We start from the raw sequence: 17,235 nt of genomic DNA, 5'->3' as shown, positions 1-17,235 counted from the left end.
TGACCCCCACCGGCTACACAAATGCCAAGATGAGCTAGCCACCGCTGAAGGAAACACCAGAATTCCCTCCTCCCCTTAAATGTGATTGCTTGATTTGCTCCTCACCATGAACACAGTTAATGGGATCACTTGATTCTTTTCCCCTCTAATGTTATTACCTGATTCTCTCCATCACATTAATTGTAGCCAATGAAACCTCGATTATATAGAAGGCTCTTTCATGCTTAATGAAATATGTACATTCCAAGGTTCTTAAGGAAAAGCAATACACTGACTAGTTGACTTTGTTCTTGATGCTTTTTCTTTTTTTTGATGCTTTTTCTTGAACAGAACTTATGCTTTTGATGAGATAAATATTAGAAGAATCAACCTGACCACAGGACGACCAAACGAATTTCAACAATTATGAGGCACTCTATTCGACTCCACCCAAATCAATTCTTCAAGACATAATCCAAAGGAATGCATGTTCATTAAAATGAAGAATAAGGTATACTAATCAAAGGCTTTACATTTTCATCTCACCTTCCACCAATCATATTCAATTAACAGAAGGTAATAATAGAGATGAAATAGAAGCAATACGCAAAGTCGCAAATACTCCAATTTGCAGTTCAGTAAAAAGGGATAAGCCAACCAAAACCGAAGGTCCATCGCCATAAATCACAGTAGTACACTACCACCACCATTTTCTTCTTTTTTTTTTTGTAATAAAACAACTCAAAAGAATAGCTTATCTAAAAAAAAAAAAAAACAACTCAAAAGAATAAAAACAAAAAAGTGCATTTTCTTTAGTTCTTAACAGACTGTAAAAAGATAAAACTATATACAAACTAGAAATGCTAAATTAAAAATGGCAGTCATAAAAAAAGGTTAGTTATGACATTATCTTTACAGAAACAAAGACAAGGTGGACTGATTGGAAACAAAATCATCAGAAAACTCAAGAGAATTCCAACTTCCAAGTGCATCTCTAAAGTCTGAAGAAATTTAAGGCATATGAGGAATCAAGAGTATTTCGAATTCAAATCACCAATACAAAGATGTAACTTGGTCTAACAGGATCAAACAAGAGGGAAATGAACTAGTTTAGCAGAGACACCAATTCATCAATAGAAGCGATCACCTATTTGCTGCATGAAAGTTTCACCAACAAGACAATAACCATAGATTGAAAGACTCCATGTATAAGTTATAAAACAAAAGGCCACTTTCATTCCAACATGGAAGATACCTTGTCCAGAATGGGCTTATTAGAATTCTATTCTAAAATCATTCATGTGTCTCCCTCAAATAACTTCTAACATTTTGAATAGTTAATTCATTATAGAGCTAACAAACAAAGTCAGCAATCATCCATACTCTTAGATTTTATCCTACCATGCTGATGCTCAAAGTTTAAAATGCACTGGCCAATACTCACGAACCTTAATATTTTTTACTGTTATTTCTTCAACCACGTCGAAGCACAGAACAGATTGAAGAGGTGTTTGCAAATACATACACCAGTAGCTCAATTGAGTATGTTACAACTTTCAAGTACAAGGGGATGCAATGAAGTATGAACATCTTATTGCATCAATGAGATAGACACAAAGGTAGGCCAAAGATATAATTGAAAGCACAAACAAGTAAACATGTCGGAAAAATATAAGAATAATCATCATCCTATTAATGAAACAGAACACAAATTCATCATACATTACAAGAATGCCAATAGCAGCAGGCAAAAAGAAAACAGAAGCTACCTCACTCACGTACGAGTACACGTTGAATCAAAGTCATCCGGAGCAACGCGAGCAATCCAACTACTAAGCGTTCTCTTAATATCAGAGTGATTAACATAAGCCAACTCGTACATACTACACAAATTGACAACAATAGTCTCATTGAGAGCCACAGTAGGAACCCTTTCAAGTGCATTTTCCAACACCTTGATCGAATCCGACAAGTCCCTCAAATACATCAAACTGAGAGCCTTATTGTTCACAGCAACCACATCAGTCGAATCCCTCTCAATGCACTCCTCATACTCCCTCACTGCAGACACATAATCCTTCCCAACCATATACACCAATGCCTTATTTCTGTTCACAAGATTCTGATACTCAACCTCACTCAACGACCCATGATTCTTCCCCTCATTTTCCACCTTCATAAACGAAACTTTCGCGCCCTCCAAGTCCCCAATTTGCAATTGCATATACCCCAGCTGCGAAATCAAAATCGGGTCCGAAGAATCGCGAGAAAGCAACTCCTTCATCAAACTCAAGCACGCACCAAACTCCTTGTGACTCAAATGGTGCCCAATCACGCAATTCACAACGAAAACCTCTCGCTTTCTCCACATACCAAGCGAAACGCTGAGATTACTGTTCTCCTTGTCCTTAATCTTCTCCCGCACGAAATCGAGAAGGCGGTACAACCGGTCCATCCCTTGCTGGCGTTGGCCCAATTTGATCGGAATCAGAGCGTGGAGCCACCGGAGGGAGAACGGGACCATGGATCCGACCCGGTTCGGGTAGATTTTCGGGTAGGTTTCGTAGCGGTAGTGCGCGCTGTCGAGATCCTCCATGGAGTCGAGCTCGGCGGAGGCTTCGTTGAAACGGCGGAGCTTGGTGAAGGCGAGGGCGTTGAAGGCGAGGTAGGTGAGGTGGTCGTGGGGCTTGTGGAGGAGAGAGAGGGCTCTGGCGCGTGAGACCTTGTCGATGACGGAGCGCCACGCGCCGCAGCTGGCGAGGTCTTGGAGGGAGGAGAGGTCGTGGCAGAGCTCGTCGAACGGGTCGCGGAGGAGAGGGTCCGTTTGGGATTCGGATCTGGGAGAGGGAGAATCCGAGTCCATTGGTCGGTCGGAGATGGGAGACGCGGCGGCGGAACGGAAAGGGATCGCCGGAGAAACTAAACGGATCTCGCTCAGTGTTGGCTATTTTGGTTATTATGCTTCTGCACCACTTGGGTCTTCTTGTCTTGGGCCACAGGCCTTGGTTGACTACAATCTCTCTAAAATAAAATAAAAACGTGTCTTTTTTTTTTTAAACAAAAAATTTTATTGATGAAGAAAGTCAAGTGAGAACAACTTTCTTATGAAATAGGGTCAAATTCCAACACCCAACAAGACTTATTCAAAAAAGAATCTCATTAAAATCTTAGTAAGCAAAAGACAAAGAGTATCACATTCTCAAGTAGCCATTCTACAAATATTCATCATATCAACTACTACAGTTCTGCGTCGCTAGCTACCACGGTTGAACCGTGGTAATTGTGCGGCGAAGTAACGTTTCCACGTTGAACAGCGGTATTATGCTTCTATGTTACCACGGTTAATTGTGGTATTATGTTTCGTTGTTACCGCAGTTATGATATTGAACCATGGTAATAAATTGCACCTTTAACCACGGTTTGTGGTTGAACCGTGATTATAGACGTTCCTATATATTTTTTTTTCCTTTATTACCATGGTTTGAGATGCAAGTAAATAGCACAAGAAAGGGAGGGGTTTGAATTGTTTACTTGAAAATTGCTTTTAGAACTTAGGTTTTCGAAAAGAATATTAGTTCTTGAAAGCGTTTAGTAAAACTTTTCGTAAACTGTTTAATGCAGCGGAAATATAAGCAAAGTAAAGCAGGCGATCAACACACACAGATTTATACTGGTTCACCCTAAACGATTGGCTACGTCCAGTACATGGCCACCACCAAGATTTTCACTAGCAAGTTTCAAGGACTTTTCCGATACAAGTATTCTCAAGGACTTCTCCAACAAGTATCTCTTCGTACAAGAGTATAGGTAGAGAATTTATAGTAGTGGAACTCTAAGTGTTTGGGTTCATATTTGACTTTGGTTCACTTGAGAGTTCTGGATCTAAGAGAGAAGGGAATAAAGAGATTTGACTCTTTTCAGGTACGAGGTTCTCTCTTTCACTTTGCAGAAGTAATGGCTTGGATTTGACACTTGGGAAATTTTCTGCTTTGAGCTTTGAATGCTTTGAGTTCTTGTGCTTGCAACGTTAATTCTCTTGGCCTTCGTTCTTCATGAGTGCCTTAAATACTCGCTTACTAGTGTTGTAGCCGTTGTGAGTCATGACCTAACCGTTGTTCTAGCTGTTGAGAGATGAGATCCATCCGTTGATTCAAATGGCTTCGGTTGGTAGCTTCATTGAATGCATGCTCAGAATCAAGTCTATCATTTAATCGAAAAGATGATGTTTGTCAGCTAGTAGGTGGCAATAGACTTGGGCTACTTTTCAGACATGAGACAATTGAGAAATTTGATGTTGACAACTTGTCTTTTTCCCTTGTTGGTCAGCGTGCCTTTAGCAAAAGCAACATAGTCTTCACGTGATCTGATTTGAATGTAAGTCAATTGGTTGCAATCTGACTTTGTCTTTGGCGCTCAAAATTTGTCTTCAATTTTTCTAACTGATGAGCTGGCATTGGACGGTCAGAACAAATGTGTCTTGACTTGAGTTAGTTTGCTTGCCAAACAGTCTTGTAAATTCTGAAGATTTTTCTTTTTGTGATGATTGAACGTTGAAGCATAATCAGCGAATTGAATTTCTCATGAAATTCAAATGATTTAAGAAGATTAGTTGACAATAGAAGTGCTTCTATAAAATTGTTATGATCAAAACTTGGCTTAATTGCACTTTTGATCCCTCACTTATATCAATTGTGCAATTTCGGTCCTTAACAAAATAAATTAACGCTTTTCATCCCTCACATTAACTGTTATTTGCATTTTTGGTTTTCCATCATCTTTCTGTTAGAAATTTAACGTTTTCTGGAAAAAAAAATAAAAAATCCAGAACATTCTTCATCTTGCTCTAACATTTTCATCATCTTCAAACATCTTCAACAGAAAACCCAAAATAAATTCACAAAATAAAAAACTCATCTCCTCAAACTCACTTATCATCAAACAACTTACATAAAAGAGAAAACAAATAATCACTCACTCATAGAAACACTTTTAACACATCTTCCGTCATCTTCATTGGATGAAAAGCCAAAAACAAGCAACCAAACCCCCTAAAACAGTGAGTGCAAGCGCAGAGATATAGGGAGTAGAAGCCCTCAATATAACTTTCCAAATCATAAATCATAGAGGGAATTACAGATCGAAAAAACATCGGGTTTTATAAAACCCAGAATGTGAAATTCTCATAAACCATGAAATGACAGAGCTTCGCGGTGGGGGATTTCTCTTAGGAAGCTTTTTCCAATTGCGATTAGTTTCTAAGTTGAGTTGTTGCTTAATGTGTAAGTAACTGTTTTTGCTTAAGGTTCTGAACCAGCAGAGTTCAGGAACTTAGTTTTGAATCGAGGTGTGGATTCAAACTTGGAAAGGGAGAATTACCCAAGGTAAGGGAAACTCTCCTAACTACTAGTTATTATGTTCAGATGTCGAAGAATCGACGTTGTTAATGATTTGGATACATTGAGGCTTCGGTCTTTTACTGTGGTTTCAGTCTTATCGCTTTCTAGTGGATAGGACATGATTATGTTTTACAACACATATAAATTGCTTATCGCTTTCTAGTGATAGGACAGGGTTATGTTTTACAGCATTGTATTACGTTTATCGCTCGTGTCAGTATGATGATATTGGTGCATGAATAAAAAATGTGTTATTGCTCGAACATCTTAAAGATGTGTCGTTGTGGCTGGAAGGCGACTTGTGTGACGGGAAGGTCACTTTAGTGCGAGAAGGCGCTCTTTTCTGGTAAAGCAAGTTTTGGTCAAACGACTAGCGTTTACCTTAGGGAAACGATAAAGACAATGAACCATAGCTAGGCACGTATCTGGGTAGGGAAGAATTGTTGTTTGCTAGCTTTTTCATGTGTGCATATCTTGACGTTGAGACGGTCGAAAGATCGGGCTTCACTTCAGTTGAGGGAATGGACCTCAATCGTGTCAACTGTTATCTGTTTGACCTTAGTCATTTATTGATGAATCAGTAAGGAAATAATTCCAAATTGTGTTGGTTTAATTGGTTGACCTTTGGGTCTTGCAGGCAGTGTTATTAAACTCGGCTCGAACCGGCCGGTTCGACCGGTTGAACCGGACGCTAGACCGATTCGAGCCGAGCATCGGATCGGCCATGCAAGTGACTCGGCGTGAACCGGTCAGACTCGGCCGGTTCGGTCAGAAAATCGGTGACTCGACCCTTTAACGGTTGGACCAGTGAGTTAGTAAAGAAAAAAAATCTCAAAGCATTGCTTTTCATCTACTGTTGCGTGCAATTTGAAGCCTGAAGGTGTTCTGTATTCGTCTCTGGAGTAGTCCTTCCAGATCTGATTTATGTGCCATCAAAAAAAGAAAACAGAGTAACGTACTTCAGTCACTCTATGTCTTCAACCTTTTCTTCTTGCCTCTGATTCATGCTCCAAGAAGACACTCTATGTCTTCAACCTCTTCTTCTTGCAACTTGGCCTCATCATTTCTATCCTCTGTTTTCTGTTCTATGTGTTGCGGCGGCTATTACCCTTCCCTCTCCATATCTAAGTTCTTATGTTAGTAACTTAGGGTTAAATTAGATGGACATAACGTGTTAGTGGTGTTGGGCTTCAAAGTAATATATCAATACAAAGTTTTAAAATTTATGGTGGTTGAATGAGATTAAATTTATATATCTGTAATATATTGTCATGAATTTGTTAGAAAAAAATATACGGTCAATAATTTAGGTGCCTATTGTACCTATTAGCTGCTGTAGTGTTTCCTCTTATTAGTGGGTAAGCTTATTAGTGGGTAAAATTAACTCCTAAACAAATATATACTTTACATTTTTGTGGGTAAGCTCTTTTGATTACTTGTTAATTATTATTTGTGAGTTGTCACATTTTATTGTGGTAAAATATTTCTTGTTGTTTTTTGTATGTATGTTATTTGTGACATTTTGTTATGGTGTTATGAAATTTTTAAATTTTTTTAGTGTTAACGGAGTCAACCGGTTCAACCAGTGACCCAGTGGTCAGACCAATGACCCATTGACCCAGTGCCTTGACGGAGTCTTTCACCGGGCCGAGTTTAGTAACATTGCTTGCAGGTATGTTAGTGGCATGCGGTGTTGCCCTTGAGGTTTGAAGATGCTTATGTGTAGGCGACAAGCTTATGGACTTATGATATGATCTATGGTCATCAATTATGCTTATGTATTGTGTTGATAAATACTTACATATTGTATATATATATATATATATATATATATATATATATATATATATATATATGCTATGATATATATATATTACTATGATATATTACATTACCCCAGAAAGTTGACCTTGTTTGTTTTGTTTGTGTTTGAACGGTCGGCAAACTGTCAGGCCATAACAGGTGGTGTTGCGAGTAGCTGTTGGTCGCTGAGAGAAGTTGGTTGAATTTTTCTACGAGGAGAATCCCTCGGAGTGAGTGGACCAACCGAAGACTGGTACTAGCGATACTACGATACGTATCTCGATACGATACAAATTCTTGTGCCAGAAATACGTATCGTTGTACGTATCTAAATGTGTTTGAATCTCCTCTTGTATCCCAATTCGAGAGCTGAATCTTACGATACGATTCAAAGTTTCATGCATGTTGCACTTTAGTCCAGTTGTGTTGCATATGATTCAATTTTTTATGATTCAACTAGTTGGAATAATATTTTGATCATTTGCTAGGATCTAAGTATTAGCAAAGTAATCTGTTTTTTGTCATTTTATTGATTTTTTTTGCTTATAGCTTGGAACTAGGTTGAACACTTGAAATTTGTGCAACTATTTTTCTTCTTATGGCTTGAATCTTTAATTATTTTGAAGTATATTTGTATGATATGCCAATATATTATTCAATTTATGACTTTATTTTTTGTGTCTGTATCTGATGATACACTATACGATACGATTCACGATTCAGAAATTAGGGTCTAACGATACGTGATACGTATCTCGATTTGATAACCATGGTGGTTAGATTTGAGGTTCGAGCCTTGGGTAGGAAGCTTAGCTTTTTTGGTTAAACCTTGAGGGTAAATTGTATAACTTTACTGGTTGTTTTGGGTAGGTTTCGATGCTTTGCTTCTCTGCGATTCACTGTGCGGAAGTCGTAGGGAGTATATTGGACTTAGAGAATTATTGCATTTTGAGTTATGTTGTCAAGCTAATATTATTTTATTGTGTCTCTTGTGTCATGAACATCTGTTGCCATATTCGGGTGCTTGCCTTATATAGGCTGGATGTATGGGTTTGGGCATTGTATGCATAACAGGTTTTGGAAACGTTTTTGGTAAAGAAAAGAAAATTATATATATACCCGCATTTGTAAATTCCTTATGAAATTCATTTCATTTACTTTAGTAGGCTTCTATTTGTGACCCTTGAAATTCGGGGTGTTACAGTTTGCTGGCGGATGCCTTGGAGGCCTGGGATATTGTACTGCATTTTTTTGTCCCACGGCGCGCAAAATGGTGCTTAATGGGGCATTCAATTGTGTTTGTTGCGAAGCTGAGGGCGCCCTGGTCACTAGAGGAACCTGGGGTCGCGCCACCACCGGGGAGTTTCTATGCCACGTGCGGCTTTATGGTCCTTGACGCTGTTGTTGATAAGGGGCGGCCCTCGCTGGGCGCGACGTTTGCACTGGCCTGGAATCTTTGGTGGCACGTTGTTGGTCACTTGGCTCAAAATCCTTCCGCCATTCTTCTCTTTCTTTCTTTAATTGATCATCTTGCTCAACATAGATAAACTTCTGGACCCTTACCCTTAGTTCTGACATATCCTGACCCGGTCTTCTTGTCAAATCACTGTTCAAAGATCCCGCCCAAAGGTCGGGCTTAAATGCAGTTACACAGACCAGTGGATTGGTATCTTCCAACTGAACTGAAATTTTATTAAATCACACCATATAAGTTTTTATTCTCTCACTCTGCTGTTGGCGAACATTGAACAAGTCTGTCGTAGTTTTCTTTTGCAGTTGGTTGGCCGAAAATTGAGTCAAAAAATTAGTAGACAAGTCTGTAAAGTTACTGACAGAGTAGGGAGGCTGTTTGATAAACCACATCATCGTTATTCCTTTAAACGTCGACAGTAGCAAAGGCACTTGACAGAATCAGTCGCCCTGCCTATAACCATTTTCGTATTGAAATACATCAAATGATCCACCAAAGTCTGTAAATGCTCTAAAATTTCTACCACCGATGCAAATGGCTGAATTTCCACCACATCCTCAGCTTCTACACGTCGCCCATGGCGAAAATCACACATTTGGTTCAAGTACTCGACCTGAGCCTGCAAATGCTCGTTTTGGCGATGTACCGCCTGTATAGTGTCCAACACCTGCTTTAGATCCGCCAGTGAAATGCCCCTCGACGGATCTAAAGTTTCAATGGGCTGCTCCACCCGCTGTCGGTCCAGATCTACCACCTCCAACGTCGGTTCTCCACCCCCATGAGCTAGATCTGGAGTGACAACCTGATCTAAGTTGATTACTGGGTTGGATCTGACACGGGACTCGCCTGATCCCTGTCCACCTGTGTTGGCATAGCCCTAGAGGATGCCCCCGACCTGCTCCATCTGGGGCTCCGACTGAACATCCTGAACTAAGATCTTGTCCATACCCCGAACGTCGTACCTACCCCCACCTCTCCAGTGCAGTGTACGAAGGCTGAGACCAAGTCTAGTCTCCATCAACCACGACTCCAACCTCCACGGCGTCAGTAGCAAAGCACCTGAGTCAGAGCCACATACGACGCCAATTTTTTGTACTAAGACCTACTTAAGGAATAATGGAATCTTCTAGCAAACCCTAGCAGAGCACTTTAAAGGAAATATGATGTAAATAAAGTGTACTATTTATATTGATGGGCCCCCCTTTATATTGGCGAGATCTTAATCTAGAAGATTCTGAGCATTGAGCCTCACAAACGAGGCCCAATTCCTGATACAAATAAGGCAAAACAAGCCCAAGTTCACATAATGGGTGATCGACTCTTCAGGAGCCCCGCAATCGCCCTATCATATCTAGAACGTATCTTGGCTGAACAGTCTATGGGCGGGCCTAGGCTTGTCAAAGGCTCGCCCGGTCCAACGAGAATCACAATATTTTCCAGCGAGAGACCAAATGCAAACGACCTTACAAAGACAGGGACCAATTTGATGATTAACCCTAATAAATAAAACTGAAATTGACTCAAATTAATAAAAAATTCATTAGTTATTAATAAACTAAAATAAAATTCATTATATTCATCATTAACTGGAAATAATAATTTCCTATATTAATAGTTAGATATTAATATGGCTTTTCTTACAGGCTTTCTTGCTTCTGCTTTGGCTGTCTATAGGTGGGCTTGTATGGGTGTTGGGGCTGATTTTAGGTTCTTTTGGGCTGATTGGTTTTTTGTGTGGAATTGGTCCTTTTTGAGGTTTCTTTAGGCTGGTTCTGACTTTGTTCCAGGATGTTTTTCTTGACTATTTCCTCATTAATATATCATTATCTTTTTACTTTTGAAAAAAAAATAGTTAGATATTAACATTATTTATCACAACTTTAGGAAATATTTTAAATGATTATTATAATACTGATTGAAATAATAATAATAATAATAATAATTAAAATTGGCTTGACCTTTACATTAATAAAATTAATAATTTGTAGATAATATTATTTTATATTTATAGCTAATTATATGAATTTTCAATTTCTAATATATTAAAATTAAGATTAATATTATATTAATTATTAATCATAAATTGATGATTTTTTAAAATAATAAATTTTACTAACTGCTAGTTTAATGTATGAATAAATAAATATTTATAAAGCTGGTCAAAAAAATTATAAAGAAATAAATTAATATATTAAATAAACATAAATAGTCATTAATAAGATTCTTTATTTAACTGTTCAATTATTTTCATCTATTCATCTATATAAGATCTCACGATTGAAAGACTTTGCACTAGACAGAACAAGACCAACCAAAGCATAATGGCTAAGTTTATGTACGCATTTGTTCTCATGCTTGTCATGACTACTGCAATCCAATTTGCACATGTGAGTGAATATATCTCCTACTCTTCCATCAAATAAACATTCTACTTTTGCAAGCGTACACACACACACACACGCAGTGATCATTGCTAATATTGTGAATGAGAGAAATTGTTTTAAAATACTGCATAAAATATGTACATATTTAGTTTCGGCTTGAATTCACATTGACAATCGTTTTTTGCTTCATCAAACAAAAAATCAACAGGGTGATGGTGATGGACAGGTTCGTCCTGGAGGTACTAACTCTAGCTTATACATTTTTTATTATTTATATTTTTTTAATTAGACTAAAACTGAGTTGATTAATTAATTTAATTTACTAATATATTTTTACCACTCAAATCATGGTTATATTCAGAGTGCCCGGCAGCTTGCAAACGTCATTGCTCAACCGGCAAACCCCAATGGACTTGTTTCTCTTGTGTTAATTGTTGTTTCGCATGTAGGTGTATCCCAGATGATGAAACGGAACCAAGTTCATGCAGAAAATGTTGGCAAGAAACATGTTTTAGTCACTAAGAACCACCTTAATTATCTTAGGCTTGTATTTTCATAATGTCTTTAAGAGTTTATTTGCAAAGTATGCAAAAATTATGTGCGATATAAAAAGTACATTGCGCTGCTTAGCTCAAAAAATAATTAAATATGAAATAAATATAATTTATATATATATAAAATGGATATGACATATATTTATACATTAAAATAATATTAATTTTATAATTAATATTTTGTTCATATATTTGAAGTATGCATATGATGTTAATCTTGATATATCTCAAAGACATGTAAAATAATTTTGCAGTGAAATGAAATGCATATTGTTATATATATAATAGAATAGTAACATTTGATCAAAAATTTAAATACATTTATTTATTTGAGTATACAATCCATATTTATCTATCTATATTTATAAAAGTTAGGTTGACTTAAAAAACTATTAAATTAAATTATATATAAATTGTAAAAAAATAAAATAAAATATAATTAAATTTATATTTAATATTTATATATATAATACTTAACTTATGTTTTCCGTTGTATCGAAAAAAAAAATACTAGTAAAAGGCATTTTTGGCGTTGTGACTTAACTTATTAACATGATATTTAACTTTACTACGTCTGTGGCACGCAACACTTTGGTCTTATGTTTCGTCGTACCTCTTTCCCCGCTGTCCTTGGTTATAGTGATGCTGATTGGGCTCGTTGCACGAACACTCGCCGCTCCACTTATGGTTATGCTATTTTTCTTGGTGATAATCTCTTGTCTTGGAGTGCCAAGAAACAGCCTACTGTTGCTCGCTCTAGTTGTGAATCTGAGTACCGAGCTATGGCTAATACTGCTTCTGAGCTAGTTTGGTTGCTTAATCTTCTTCATGAGCTTCGTGTTCGGTTATCAGCGACTCCTTTTCTTCTTAGCGACAACTAGAGTGCTTTGTTTATGGCTCAGAATCTCGTTGCTCATAAGCATGCCAAACACATTGACTTGGATTGTCACTTCGTTCGTGACAATCAAGATTAGTTGTTCGCCATGTACCCACTTCTCTCCAGCTTGCTGATATTTTCACTAAGGCGTTGCCTCGTCCGTTGTCTGACCTTTTTAGACCCAAGCTTCGAGTTGGATGACGGGGGGTGTAAAAGATAAATAGGTCTAATATCCTATGGGATATTTCTTTATTGATTTATTTTGTAATATGCCTCAGAATATTCTTAGCATATTCTGTACTTTTATTATTATAAATAACATTGTCTGGACACACAATTTGTGGTGAGAGTATCCAATCTTACAATAAGACATATTAACAGGTTTTATTTTTTATTTTTTTACAAATTCCTCAATTTGTGATTAATAATTAAACTAGAGCTAAAATAATGATATTCATTTTAATTATTTTTTGAAAATAAAAGGTGTATATTATTGATGAATGAGAAAAAGACCATGAGACACTACTACAGAAAACACATTTTGCCACGCCTCAATTGTCACGGTTATAGGCGGAACCGTGGCAAAAAGTCAGTTACCACGGTTATGAACGGAACCGTGGCAAAAGGGGACAATATTTTATTATTTTTTGGGGGGGGGGACCGTAGCAATAGGTTGAGTTTTGATAATACCTCGTCATTTTCCCCCTCCCTCCCACGCACTCTCCAAATTCTTCAGAGAAACCCTAAACCCTCCCCTTCTCCATCGATCTGTTCTCTCCATCTCTGCAAATTTCACCCTCGATCCCACTCTCCCTCTCGATCTGTTGCCTACTTGCCTCTTGAAGTTGAACCCACGCCCAATTTTCCTACGAATTATAGAAGCCTGGGTGGTGGCTCAGGCCTTGAAGAACCTCGGCGAGACAGAGGTTGTGTCGGCGATTCTTGGGGGCAATATTCTGAGGCTGGGATTCCTCTCGAGTTGGGGCTGGTTGGTAGGCAAGTCATTTGTCGATTCACCACTCCACTCGATCTTTCTTCTCTCTTCGATTCTACTCTCTGTCACCGACGCTCTCCTCCATGGTTGCCCTCCTCCACCACGCCGCTCTCCTCCACCACCGTTTGCCCTCCTTCACCGCCGTTTTCCTCTCCTCTGTCGATTTCAAGTTTGTGCGCTTAGGGTTCCTCTTTCTCCTTAGATTATGAACTGATGCTTATTTGTTCTTCTCAATCTGATCTTGTATTTTGTTTGCCCTAATTTTGCAGATTCTGGAACGCTGAAAGAGGATTCTCTTCTGGTTTCGTTTGATTTAGTCAGTTCCAATCAATTTCAGGTAGGGTTCTAGTCTATCTTCTGGTTTCCGAAACTGATGCTTGTTTGTTTGATTTGCTGCCTATGGCTTTGGTGCTGCAATACTAATGTCCTATGCTAGGTTGCTGTCATGTTGTTCTATCTGTTGGCCTCGTTGATTTTGTCCTCAATCGTCCCTTGTGTAGGTTGTAGGCGTGATTGTAATAGACTATTTGCTGATATATTTTCCTGTTAGTAGGTTGGCTATTGCTGTTTGGGTTGAGTAGTTTAGCTTGTTTAATGGCTTACTGCTCTCTCTGTCTTTTCTTCCCCTTTTCTTTCTCCCATTGTATTAAGGGTTGGGGTACCCCTTGTACCCCGTTAATATAATTTCTTTGCTAGGTTGCTGAGCCTGCAATAGAATTTATGTCACAGAATCATTCACCTTGTTCTTTTTCATTCACCACAGTACCACTATTTGGTATCACCTTTAGTTGCATGTTAAAACTTAATCAAAACCTAATATCAATAGATTCTGCTCATATATAGCCAACAATTTCTTTTTACATAGTTAATTCTATAGTAGCTAATCATCATTAGACAATTAGGAGACTACAATCAACTATGATAGTTGCAAGAATGGGAAATGTGACTGAAGCTAATTCACTTGTACTTGGAGGGTAAGCTCAATTTCTGAGGTTCTGAAAAATAGACCATTCTAAAGCAATTCACTTGTACTTTCAGATGATGTGGTTGATGGCATCATTGACAAGGTGGAGGTTTCATTTATTTGAGAACACTTCAATATGCATGTCATGATATCATATATATATTCACAACTCTAGGTATATTGAAGCATTAATAGGTTGTTTCTTTCTTTCTTCATTTCTTTCTTGTTGTTGCTAACGGTATTTATGTTGTTCAGACATTCAAAGAAGTTGATACAAAGCTTGATGGGAAGATTGACTTGGAAGAATGGAAAGAACTTGTCGTGAAGCGTCCATCTTATTTATTTAGAATGCTAAATGTGAGTTGTTCTAATGTTTTGGTTTAATGATTTAATGATTTACATGATTATTATTGTGGGAAAAGCCCTACAAGGGAAAGAGTTAGGAAAAGAAGACATGATACACTATTAGTCATAGATACAGGTACTGCTCTTTCCTTTATCATGCTTCACAGCTTTATATGAGTTGATGTAGATGTGCATCTTGTAATTGAATAAGTTTTCTAGTACTTCTTTTCATTTGCCTATTGTTTTTTGAACTTCTTTTTGCTAGTGGAGAGTGTATCTTGGCCCCAGGGTCTAGAATCTCAAATAAATCATGGTTTTCTTAAACTTAAATTGACCTGATTTGCCATGTCATCATTCTCATATATTTATCTTATTTGAGTGCATCTTGTTTGCTGAATTTATAGGTAAACACCATAGAAAAAGAAAGATCTTTGATGATCATTAGGTTTAAAATGTTTGCCAAATATGTGGTTTACTAATGGTAAAGCTTCTCAAGGGAGATACTTCATCTTTTTAAAGCAATTGTTTCAGGTTTTGTATAAGTTCATTGACATCTGTTCAATAAAAGTTATTGCTATTGCTTCTTAATTGATTTAAAAAATTAAAGTTGTATTTTCCTTTGAAGCATTTTGGTGAAGGCCGATGCATGTAGCTGACCCAGCCTAGTGGGAAAAGGCTAGATTTGTAATGATAATGATTTTGTTAATGGGCTGAATAAATTATATAGTTAAGAGGGAACTAATAGAGATAGCGGTGGAGTAAAATGAATTGCAAATATTTGAAATTTTAACTTTGTCTTACTTTTTCAAGCTAGGCTATGGAAGGACTACAAATTTTTAATGGTCTGGAGTGTGAGATAGCTTGCAGTTCTTCGAAGGTATTGAATGTCAATTGTTAGTTCTACCTATTTTGTCAACATATGTCTTTATAAACTTTAACTGAGTAATTCTTCTTGTTAAGAGCCAAAGTTATCAGTTAGATGTAGATTATTTAGAGTGTATGGCTTTGACCAACAGGGCATCCCATTTTAGTATCTCAATCTCTTTCTCATATCTCTATGTCCTTTAATTTTTTTTCCATCTTTGTAGTTATTTAGCACATCTTGCTGATTATGCATTTGATTAAAGTAATTATGTTGGATTGTGTTTTTGAACTGCTAGTCCTTACATTTTCTTAACGACACCTTTTGCATGTTGTTAGGTGTCATATGTTTTAGATACCGACGATGTCTTATATCGAACGAGAAGTAAAAGAAAGGTAGCAAAGTCTTCGAATATTAGTCCAAGCCTCACGGTTCCATGGCTCATAATGATATGTAAATAGACGTAATTAGTGAGGTAGAGGACATTTTTTCTATTCATTTTTGTTACTAGTGTATTATTTTTCATTTCCTTTAGCTGCTACATTGTTGAGGTTACTTTTTATGAAATTTGGTGGCTGCAATTAGTCTCAAACTCAGTTACTTTTTATGAAATTTGGTGGCTGCAATTAGCTGCGATGGGTAGTTGACCGTGGTTAAGTACCCAATTGCCACGGTTAAGCACGAAACCGTGGTAATATATGGCACGGACGACCAGAGCAGGCCCAGGGCGGAAACCTAATGAAACGGCCACAACCGCCCGTGGACGACCACCGCTCCAGGAAACCCTTGAACGGACGACCAGAGTGGACCTAATGGGACAATCACCCACTAAACGATCGCTACCTCCTCCCGGCCCGCTTGGGACGGAGGATACTTCCCTTTTGAGTACAAGACAATCACCGGGCCCACCATGTAGGGGTTGACCTATCCCAACCACCCTACGATACTAGTGGTTGGAGGCACAGATCCCAAGGAACCCTGGACCATTGGATCACTGCTTTGCAGCAGGGAGCAACAGAGGATCCAACGGCCCAGGATGAACCAAGTACGAGCCAGGCATGACGTTGCATGGCTCCAACCCTAATTTCCCTTCGTGTATATAAGCTGAGCTCCTCCTCCATATTAAGGGGCCCCTCCCGGGAACGTCCAAATCGCCGGCTCGCCACTCCTCCACCTCTCTCCGCTACCCTCTCTCACGAGTAGTTTGGTCGCTCCCCGATCACCTTTGAATCCCTCAGCTTCAAACCCAACTTATTTCCAACCAACCAAGTTCGTTGAGCATGAGTTGTAACACAATCTTCCCCCTGAATCGGCTCTGAAAAATCAACTGGTAGAGGCTAGGGTCTATTTTTACTACCTTCGGGCGACCCCGTCGTGAGCTTTTTTTGTGAAGAAGTCGAGTGAGGGGAAGCCAAAACCCCAGGAGACATAGGAGAAGAGGGAGACACACCCTCTTTGCATGGAGGAATCTGTGTTGTACCTGTATACGTCTCCAAGCGCACTATATCTGATGGGGTGAAGTATATGCAAAGGTAAATCTTTTGTCGCTGAAACTATATGGTTTGGAAATAACATGTTTTCGAGAAGAAACATCATGTGCCAAACA

General features: G+C 38.2%; 2 protein-coding genes and 1 long non-coding RNA gene across 3 annotated transcripts; 2 read left to right on the top strand and 1 right to left on the bottom strand.

Annotated features, from left to right (window-relative positions):
• Positions 1–1,649: 1,649 nt before the first annotated feature.
• LOC130724174 (uncharacterized) lies at positions 1,650–2,982 on the bottom strand. Its single transcript, XM_057575347.1, has one exon. It carries the CDS (start codon positions 2,840–2,842, stop codon positions 1,754–1,756), a length of 1,089 nt encoding a protein of 362 aa, XP_057431330.1. The 5' UTR covers positions 2,843–2,982; the 3' UTR covers positions 1,650–1,753.
• A 7,967-nt stretch (positions 2,983–10,949) lies between these two features.
• On the top strand, positions 10,950–11,656 carry LOC130722341 (uncharacterized). Its single transcript, XR_009013899.1, has 3 exons — positions 10,950–11,036; positions 11,242–11,272; positions 11,395–11,656. It is a non-coding gene; the product is annotated as an uncharacterized LOC130722341 (long non-coding RNA).
• Positions 11,657–12,186: 530 nt separating this feature from the next.
• Positions 12,187–16,221, top strand: LOC130725015 (uncharacterized). Its single transcript, XM_057576279.1, has 6 exons — positions 12,187–12,431; positions 13,131–13,627; positions 13,728–13,795; positions 14,678–14,779; positions 15,582–15,644; positions 15,968–16,221. The coding sequence occupies exons 1-6, from the start codon at positions 12,187–12,189 to the stop codon at positions 16,088–16,090; spliced, it is 1,098 nt and encodes a 365-aa protein (XP_057432262.1). The 3' UTR covers positions 16,091–16,221.
• The last annotated feature ends 1,014 nt before the right edge of the window (positions 16,222–17,235 follow it).

The sequence above is a fragment of the Lotus japonicus genome, chromosome 6, assembly GCF_012489685.1.
Source record: "Lotus japonicus ecotype B-129 chromosome 6, LjGifu_v1.2".
NCBI lineage: Eukaryota > Viridiplantae > Streptophyta > Magnoliopsida > Fabales > Fabaceae > Lotus > Lotus japonicus.
This window is presented reverse-complemented; position numbering and strand designations above follow the sequence as displayed.